The sequence below is a fragment of the Diplotaxodon limnothrissa genome, linkage group LG5 (assembly GCF_057381915.1).
Source record: "Diplotaxodon limnothrissa isolate DT_005_m linkage group LG5, D_limnothrissa_male_GT1.1, whole genome shotgun sequence".
NCBI lineage: Eukaryota > Metazoa > Chordata > Actinopteri > Cichliformes > Cichlidae > Diplotaxodon > Diplotaxodon limnothrissa.
The window spans coordinates 25,996,395-26,006,534 of NC_140600.1; the positions used below are offsets into that span (position 1 = coordinate 25,996,395).

At 40.0% G+C, this 10,140-nt stretch overlaps 1 protein-coding gene across 1 annotated transcript; it reads left to right on the forward strand.

Moving 5' to 3' along the window:
* The first annotated feature begins 2,749 nt into the window (after positions 1-2,749).
* Positions 2,750-9,670, forward strand: ptgis (prostaglandin I2 (prostacyclin) synthase). Its single transcript, XM_085354390.1, has 10 exons — positions 2,750-2,820; positions 3,233-3,356; positions 3,497-3,672; positions 3,771-3,917; positions 4,055-4,167; positions 4,278-4,459; positions 7,993-8,158; positions 8,469-8,650; positions 9,006-9,157; positions 9,523-9,670. Exons 1-10 carry the CDS (start codon positions 2,750-2,752, stop codon positions 9,668-9,670), a joined length of 1,461 nt encoding a protein of 486 aa, XP_085210516.1.
* Positions 9,671-10,140: the final 470 nt, after the last annotated feature.

Sequence of the window (10,140 nt, forward strand, 5' to 3'; positions counted from 1 at the left end):
TAAGCTTTAAATGCAAGTAAACCCCCAAACATTTTGCATGTGACAGAATTTAGCATAGAAGAGCTTTCAAAAATTTTAGAACTGATGTCAGAGTATGTGAAATTATGCATACCAGTACAAGCAGTTGTTGTTGCCCAAGGAAATAATACTGTAGTTTCTGAGACCAAGCAGATCTCGTGTTTTCCACTTGAATTCTACACCTATTGTTCCTTATGGTTGTGTTCAAGTGCAACATCTCTATCAGACTCAGAATTTTTATTTATCTGAGTTTAATCAACTCCATCATCTCCATGTGTTGAGCTTTTTTCTTTCTTTCTTTCTTTCTTTCTTTCTTTCTTTCTTTCTTTCTTTCTTTCTTTCTTTCTTTCTTTCTTTCTTTCTTTCTTTTTGCATTATCAGTCTTGAAGTGTCAACAAAACAAGCTGATTCTTACTTTGTTTGTAATTGGTGAAAGTTGGGCTATAAGAAAAGCCTTCTGGTGTAACTAAACATGGTGTGCACTGCTGCGTTAACAGTGATAAAACACTTCCCCAGAGAAAGTGTGTTGCTCTGCTCTGCATTTCCCCTATGAGAAGTGCATTTCACACAATTTGCTGACACCTTCTGTCAAATGACTTCCTGTATGATCTCAAGTGCAAATGTGTGCAACGTCTTTCATCTTTAGTTCTCCCAAAATGTGTTTTTGTCTCAGAGCAATGTAAAGTGGTGTGTAGGACAGGGATAATCGAGCCTGTGAAAAAATTGCATTTTGGTATGTGACAAGAGATCCCCATCTTCCTTTGCCCTAAATTTTGGGGGAAATCTCTCAGCGAGCTCTTGGTGGAAAGCCCCTGAGAAATCTGCAGTCCCTATCATGCAATCTTAACAATCGCAATTTCTAATTTTTTCTGTGGAAAAGTTACTCACCAACTAACTGTGTACCTGTTAAAAGTTGGGTAGGTTTGAAAATAATGTGGAAAAACTTGTGTGTAACTTTGCTAAGGAAACTTTAATGACATCCAGGTCTTTATGGGCAAAATAATCATCCAGGTCTCCACCAAGGAAAGATTAGGGTCCTTCAGGAAGCTAATAAAGATGCCTAACTTAAATCATTATATGATTAATGCTTAATTAAGGCTAAAGTTTCCCCAATCATCCCCCAAAGCAGTTCATAGTATTGGTCATTACAGCTCTGGTACTTTGGTATTACCAAAATCATGTTTTATGTTTCTATAATAGCTAATCCACCAGTATGTGGAAGCTCTTTAACTAAAATGACTATTTTAACGCTCAGCTATAATGTTTGTTTTTATAAATGAATTTCCACATTATTTCTTTTATTAGATTGTCAAACTACACTTGTTTACCTGCACTCCTGAACAGAAAAAAATATTTTTAGTGGCTAAACAATACATGAGATTTGCTCAAATTTGGGGAAAAACAAAAAGTTGAATTCAATTCAGTGAATTCACTATTTTTGTTTTTGTTTGTTTTAAATGTGGTTTTGACAGATTTGTAAAATATTAGTGTTTTCTTGTTATCACTTTAGTTATTACATTGCATCACAGCATTAAGAATCCAATGGCAAGTGTATGCCCACTGTGGGTTTTAATCAAGTTGTAATAGTTAGACCTTTTTACATGGACAAGAGTATTTTGTTGTTTGTTTTTTTGTTTTGTTTTTTTTGTTTCCCTTAATACATTTTGTTGAACATAACTTTATTTTGGTGTATGATAAGGTATTCTGCTGAGGTCATTATGGAAACCTTGATACATTTCGTTCATACATGTTTCTGAAAGGCAAGCAACACGAATGCATATTTGTTTTCATAGCTTAATTCACAGTGATTCAGATCTGCTCATTCGTGGACATTATACTTAAATGTTTGCCAACAGGAACTGAAGCTTTGTGTTGATTCTCCTCCCCTGTATGAGAAGGACGCGCACAATGCTACTGAGGAACGGTAAAGCTATGACTCCCTCTGCTGGTAAACAGTTTAATAAGCAAGCAACAAATTACCAGCTACCAGTGCCATAATTTCTTCATAATTAATTAGGTTCACCAGTTCAAAAATGTCGTGTTTCTTGCTGATTTTATTTTTATTTAATTTGTCATTTAGTAGTAAAATGATAATAACATGATGTCACCGAGAAAAGAAAAAAGAAGAAAAAACATACCTGAGCCATCTAACTCCAAAACAGGTCATCAATAATTAGTTTCGGTACACAAACACGTCATCAACAAAAACCACATGTTTCTATGACTCTTCATAAGTCATCTAAAGGACGCTAAAAATAAACGTTTCTCAATACCAAAGGGAAACTGAACTATGTCGTTGCTGACCTTAACTTTATGACATCCTCTTTAAAGTATGCTTCCTTTGAACCACGACCTGCTTTTTCTCGGTGATGCCACGGCTTCGAAATGTACGGACAAGCTGCTTTTCTTTGAAAGCGACACTGTCACGCTGCAGTCTCTGCGAGGTGTAACTACATTTGAGCCGAGGTGCTCAGAGTAAACATGGTTAATTGTCAGGCTAAATCATTTCTGTCTGTGTGGAGTCGGTGATGTGTGGTTTTTGCAGTGTCTGACACCGCTTATTGTGAGGTAGGCCATTGCGCAAAACTGTTTGTCACCGGCCACACCTTTTCCACGCCTTCCTAAAAAGTGGTAATTACAGTTAAGCCGAGCTTAAACATATAAGCGAGACGCCAGGGGCTATGGACTGCATTGTTCACGGAGCAGCTCGAGTGCCAGACTTTACAGAACCATGTGGTGGACACTATTGTCAGTCATTGCTGGAGTGCTTATACTAGTTCTCCGTTTCTCCACTCGCAGAAGGTAAGATAAGTGTTACAGCATGTTGATTTTGCAGATAATAAATTAGTACTAAGGCTTGTTTACTGTGTAAATGCATATTTTGCAAATGTTATAGCTTTACCGATTACTTATTTATTTTGTTTGGCGCATTTAATCCTAATCAAAATTCATTAAAATGAAGGAAAAGTAGTTGATATTAGATCACTACTTTAACGCTGTATCACTAATTGAATATTTAGCATTTGGGGTTGCTTTTAACGGCAAAATATAGTGTGATTTATACTGAAGACGACTTGCCAATTGCCTTTTTAACTAAAGAAATCCTCCTTTTGGCATTGCTTAATGCGAATGCAAACCTGTTGTGTCAGATTCATGTAAAGTGAAAGGAAGCAAACGCTAATGCTTTTGCGATATGAATTTCCGTGTATGACAGGCGGAGAAATGAGCCTCCTCTGGACGAAGGTTGGATTCCATGGCTGGGACATGCCATTGAGTTTGGGAAAGATGCCGCAAAGTTTTTGGCCCGGATGAAAGAAAAACATGGAGATATATTCACAGTAAGTTCTGATTAATTAATTTAATACTTACTCTTTGAATCCAAAAGCTTGAATGCAGTTTATTTTTTAATCGTAAAAAATATTATACTGAACATTTCGGGGATAGGTGAGGTGAGCAAACTAACAATCTGTCCTCACAGGTGCGTGTTGCCGGTCTCCGTGTGACAGTGCTGTTGGACCCACACTCATTTGATAGTGTGCTGAATGACAGAGATTCCTTTGACTTTACCCGGATCAGAAGCCAGGTCATACAAAAAGTGTTCAGTCTGCAGCCGACAAACATCGAGCCTACCTTGGAGAGGAAATGGATGGAACAGTAATAAATATGTCTTTATCGATTTTATAAGCAACAAAATTATATGACTGAAATCAGTGTTGCAAATCTTAATGCTATCTTTAATTTGCATTTCTTAGGCATTTTCAAGGTTGCAGCCTTCCCAAGCTCAGCAGCTCCATGAACACTCACCTTCAGACCCTGCTCCTGCATTGCCACAATGGGTCCGCCCCTTCAGAGTGGAAACAAGAAGGACTTTTTGACCTCTGCTATAGTCTTCTTTTTAGGTAAGGCATAATATTTTAACCTAGCAAAAAATACTCTAACATTTTAAAAAAGAACATGATAAACATGGTGGTATTCTTATGCTTTTACCTGTGACAAGCAAAAAGAGAGTTTTTACCGTTTTTGTTGTTGTTATCAGGGCTGGATATCTTACATTTTTTGAGAGGACAGACAACGCGGCTGTTGCTTACCAAGAGTTCCGCAAATTTGACAATCTTCTCACCAAACTGGCTCGTGGCTCACTCAGGCGCGGTAAGTTGCACTGCAGCTTAACAAAAATAAAACAGATGTTCGATGGACATATAAACTAAACTTGCATCTGCGCAGCACCATAATGCAAATGTCTGATGGTTTCATTACAGAAGAACGCAGAACAGTCAGCCACTCGCAGGAGCGACTGTGGGAACTGCTTTCCCCGTGCGGGCTGAGGGGAGGGTCAGAGTCAAGCACCTGGCAACAAAGTTACTGTGACTTCCTACAACAGGAGGGGATAAATGCAGATATGCAGAAAAAAGCACTGCTGTTACAGTTGTGGACCACACAGGTAAGAACGGTTTAATTGTCTGTATTGTTTCCCGTTCACACACAAACCATAAACATCCACAAATTCCTTACAGTGGCATCAATGCATAAAAACTCCTCCGCACCCATCGCTTGAATACCATTTCACACAACAGTGTTCAGCTTGCCAACATGAAATCATAGATGCTAGATTCCCCGTGGCTAAGTCACTCAGAGCTACCTGCTTCAACATGTAACTTGAACTGGAGTTCCCATGAATCAGTTTTCCACGTCACTCTGTATTCCTTGAGTGTGAAGAATTACACATGCAAACACTGAGAATGAGAACAGTGTTAGTCAGTTGAAGTTGCTTCCTCTTTTTCTGACAGTTTCAGGCATCATACCAGGCAGTTGTGCTGTCAGTCTTTTGTTTTTGTTTTTTTCTTTTGTTTTTATGGCTAGAGTCCAATTCCTCTGATAATGTTGTTTAACCGGTGTGCATGGATGAAAATCATTTTAAAAAGACTCACATTGATACTCCCATGGATACTTCCTCTAGTGCAGAACTCTCTTTTACACTATCCAGTAACACCAGTATCTTCCATGAAACCTTGCTGAAATATTATTAATTTTGTTTTATTGGGCTTTAATATAAAGTGTTTCCATTGTTAGCAATATTTACACAGGTGTGACTGTGGGATTTAAGGTTTTTCACTAGTTCAGACAGGTCTCAGTGGTGGAGCAATGAGGTCACTACTCATGCTGCCAGGTGGGGGGGATAGTGAGCTGTATTTGGTCTTTGTTTCTGCTGTTGCTCTATGCTACATTTTAGCTCTAATAGTTTTACATCATCGTTAACCTGTTATTCTCCCTGGAGAAAGCTTTGTTCACCCTTAAACACAGATGTATGTAATTCTAACAATGATGAACCTATCCACACTGCAGGCTCTCACACCTGCTGTGCATGTTTGGGAAAGCCCGCCAGTCCCCACGTATATTTCTGCATTATCATGTCTGCTGGGATATTGGAGCACACAGTCTCTGTCTTGAATGGAAACTGGAGCACCACTGCAGTGAATAGAAGGATTAAATGTGAGACTGGCGAGAGGTGCCAGAGTGAAGCTTATACATGTGTTACAGGCAGATTGATGGGTTTTTGTTTTTTTTTTCAGTGTAAAGTGTAAATACTAGGATTTCACTGAAGTCGCCTACATCGTCATGAGTCTTGCACAAGCTGGAGGTTGCTGTTCTTTTTCCATTTGCAAGGAATCAATATTATTGACTGAAACATACACCGATCAGCCGCAACATTAAGACCATTGACAAGCGAAGGGAATAACGTCCAGCTTCTCATCACATCGAAATGTTCTGCTGGGAAACCTTGGATCATGTCTTTATCACATACAGTGCACACAAACACTGATGCTGAACAAGCACACCCTATCAACACTCCCAGTCAGTCACTACCTTCTTCTGCCAGGACATTGAATGCAGCAGTAGTGAAAAATTGGGCATGAATAGGTGACGGAACTGTTAGGCGTGGCTGTGTGCAGGCAGGAATAGGACCCAAGGTGCAGACTCCGGAGACAGACGTGAACTCAAAAAAGGCTTTAATTCTGAACGCAACATGACATAACTTGAAAAACTCAAAATAAACTTACACCGGTGGACAGACAAAACACACAGCAAAATAAACGGTAGATCGCGACACGGACACAGAGAAACACAGGGCTTAAATACACAGAGGGAGCAATCAGGGAATGAGTAACAGGAGGGAAACACAGCTGGGACAAATCAGAACTGACGAGACCAAAGAAGCGTAAACTGAACACACTGAGAAAAGACAGAGACCTTCAAAGTAAAACAGGAAACACATAACACAGACTGAACAAAGACACAGCCTCACATGTAGGCACTACAGAGGGAACAGAGACGTGGGACCAGGGCAGACACAAACACTGAGTGGACACGGGGATATAGGAACTAAGGATACACATAGACGCGAACTAGACAAGGGGATGCAGGTGATAGGGGAGACAGAGCAACTAAAGAAGACAGAGACATAAACCATGAGACAGAACTCAAAGAAACCAAAAAACTAGAAAATATGAATAATATCATACACTCAAAAACCCTGGGTCAACGACCCAGGCATCCTAACAGGAACATGACAAAGAACCCAAGAAGCTGAATGAAATTTGCCAGATCCTAACGTGATCACGCATTTATGGGCTGCAGTGAACAAACCTGATCGGTCGCAGCAGATGGCCCCGCCCCTCCCTGAGCCTGGTTCTGCCGGAGGTTTCTTCCTGTTAAAAGGGAGTTTTTCCTTCCCACTGTCGCCAAAGTGCTTGCTCATAGGGAGTCATATGATTGTTGGGTTTTTCTCTGTATCTATGAAGCGCCTTGAGGCGACTTTTGTTGTGATTTGGCGCTATATAAATAAAATTGAATTGAATTGAATTGAATCAATGGCAACCTCACCTCCCCACCAACATCCGTAAAACATACCTCAAGGTCCAGTGTTTATAACCTGGCATGGGTCAGACCTATTTTTGCTGCACAAGTTGGGCCTAAACATTATAGCAACTGTGGTTTTAATGCTGCAGGTTATTCAACACCGCTTTCACATTTAGTCATATAGTCAAAGCCAATAGCTGGCCAGCAAAGCATTTTGGACCGTGAATAGTTGGGAAATGAGTGGTATGGGGGTCGTGCTGGTGAGCACTATTACCTCACAGTTAGAAGGCTCCTAGTTGGAATTTCCTGGGTTGTTGGGCCTTCCTGTGTGAAGTTTGTCTCCAGTAGTTTTCTCTGGATTTCAGTTTCTTCCTATAGTCCAAATCATGTTGATTTTGTATATTCGTTTTCTGCCTTTTCCACTATGTTAGCTGGGGTCTGCTTGAATTCCCTTGCAACCCTATAAGTGGGATAAGTGGTTGAAAAGATTGATGGATAGATTAATGGGAATAGCTATATAACTAAAATGACCTTCTATAACCTTTAATGCAAATTTCCATTTAAAAACTGCACTGTTATACCTGCTTTGTGTGCAAATGGAAATGTTTTTTTTCTTCTCTCTCTTCAGTTATAATTCCCAAAATGACAGGTATTTTTCCTCTAAGAATCTGCAGCTGTTGGGATAGACTCATATTACAACCTGAGGCATTATATAAGGTGATCTGAAGATCTAAGAGGGCAGAAAGACAGTGTGATGTACTTCTAGTCACTTTTGCTCATTTGCCCTGCCTGTCAATGGAAAGTTGACCTGAGATGAGCAGCAGTAAGAACAGCTCCCCTAACCCACAGCAATTACTGTCTGACAGGCTCAGGTGTCTCCCACAGTGGTTGACAGAGGTGCCTACAAAGCATGGGGTGACTTATTGGCTTCTCCTCACATCAGTCATATTCACACAGCAGCAGTACAGAGAAATTAGAGGAAAGCAAATAATAGCCATCATCAGAAGTATCTCTATTTTAGGTATATATTAGCTTTATACGTACAAAATGAATTCTGTTGTTTTTTTTCATCTGAAACTCGTGTAAAGGTTTGTGTGCGTGCAATGGTTGTTTCAGTGTAATGCTGGACCTGCTGCCTTTTGGCTCCTTGGCTTCCTGCTCACTCACCCAGAGGCCATGGAGGCTGTTAAGTCAGAGATCAGAGGCCTTTCCACTCGGCGGGATACTTCCTTTCAGCAGCCCCAGAACAACCCGCTGGAAGCGCACAGCACACCTGTATTTGGTACGTAACAGCTGCTAGCAGCCTTTTCTGTTATTCACTTGAGCCCTTCTACCTTGGGGTTTAATTGCTCCAGTGGGATGGAAACAAAAGCTCATTTTGAGCTGTTAGAAATAACTGCAGTGTATTGAAACAGTGATAGCAGCCATGGCAGTTTGAACTTTGAACCAATTAAATGTTGATTGCCTTTTTCATATAATCGTATCTGTGCAATGTTTGTTCGTCGCCAAATTACGCCTGAGGGCACCGCTGACTTAACTCACACTGACACCCCTCTGACATCATCCACTCTGCTGTCCTTTCAATTCTACAGATAGCATTTTGAGTGAGACCCTACGGCTCACTGCTGCAGTAATGATCAGAAGAGAGGTGGTGCAGGATAAGATCCTGGACATGGCCAATGGAAAGAGGTACCACCTCAGACGAGGGGACAGAGTGTGTCTGTTCCCTTTCCTCAGCCCTCAAATGGACCCACAGATACACCAAGAGCCACAGGTATTTAGTGTGTACATATGAAGTGCATTAATCTAGAATAGGATATATGCATTAACAGCACCAACATGGGCCCCTCTATACTAATTATATTATGGCAAATAAGCTGGCCTCGAGGTGGCATGATTAAACACTGTGATTTAAAACACAGGCATAATACTTCCCCTGGCATAAGCTGGTAAATGCCTACAAATTCTTTGTCAAGGACTAGGGCTTGGTTATTTATTAATGTTCATTCTTATTATTTGTCTTAATTCGTTAGAGGTGAAATGTTATTTTATAGCCAAAAAGTCAAGCTTGTTTTCATGATATCATAACACACACAGCTAACGAAGCCCACATGTTTTGCTCTTGACAGACTTTCAAGTACGACCGCTTCCTAAATGATGATATGACAGTGAAGGATGAATTCTACAAGGATGGAAAAAAGCTGAAGTATTGCAGCATGCCTTGGGGTGCAGGGAAAAACAGCTGCGTTGGGAAAGAGTTTGCTATTTCAACTATTAAACAGTGAGTGTTAAAATCATTTGTAACATATTTCCATTATTTATCTGAAGTTGAAAAATAAATAATACTTTCATCATCAAAGAGTTCCATGCAATTTCAACCTGATTACTCGTTCTGGCCATCTTCACTTAATATCCCCCCTTTTTATCATTTCAGTCCTGCTTTTATGTTCTCAATCATAAAGTAAGAAGCTGTTATACAGCCATTGCTTATTCTCTGTACGGACCTGTATGACAGAGGTGAAGGATATTAGAGAACAGTCACTCGTAACAGCCAATGTCAGACGTCCTGTACAAATGTTAAAACAGCCTCAGGTGCACTAATATGTGTGAAAAGATGTAAACAGTTTTTACCTCTTTTTTCTTTAGATTTGTCTTTTTGGCCTTGACCCATCTTGATCTGGAGCCGTGTGACCCTGAGGCTAAACTGCCTCCTGTTAATCCCAGTCGTTATGGGTTTGGGATGCTCCAGCCAGACGGAGACCTGCAGGTCCGATACAGACTGAAGAGAACATAGCACCTTACTGTACAAACTACTTACTGACATACTGTAATATTATTTATTGTATCTTATATTTGATCAGTCCACCTTAAATCCTATTTAACTTTTTGAATTTTGTAATTTTGTATGTTAATAAAAAACTAAAGGAAACACTAACCAGCTGATTTTGTCTCATTTTTAATGACTCCGATTTCTTATCTGTGTTCAGAAGTTATTTTCTAAAGGAAATGCAAATACAGAAGATGCAACATTAAAGATCAGTGCAACAGCTCGATTATATTGATTTTGTAATGGGTCAGGATTGATATCAGCTTTGAAATTATTTAAATGCTTGCACTGTAGTGCCGTGTAATATAAAATATTTCACCACACTCTTCATTGGAGGCCTGACCCCCGCCCGCTCCCCACAGGTTATGGTGGACTGCAAAGCAGACTAGTGAAACTGATCAATCTAGAAGTGATCACATCAGTCACACACCATACAA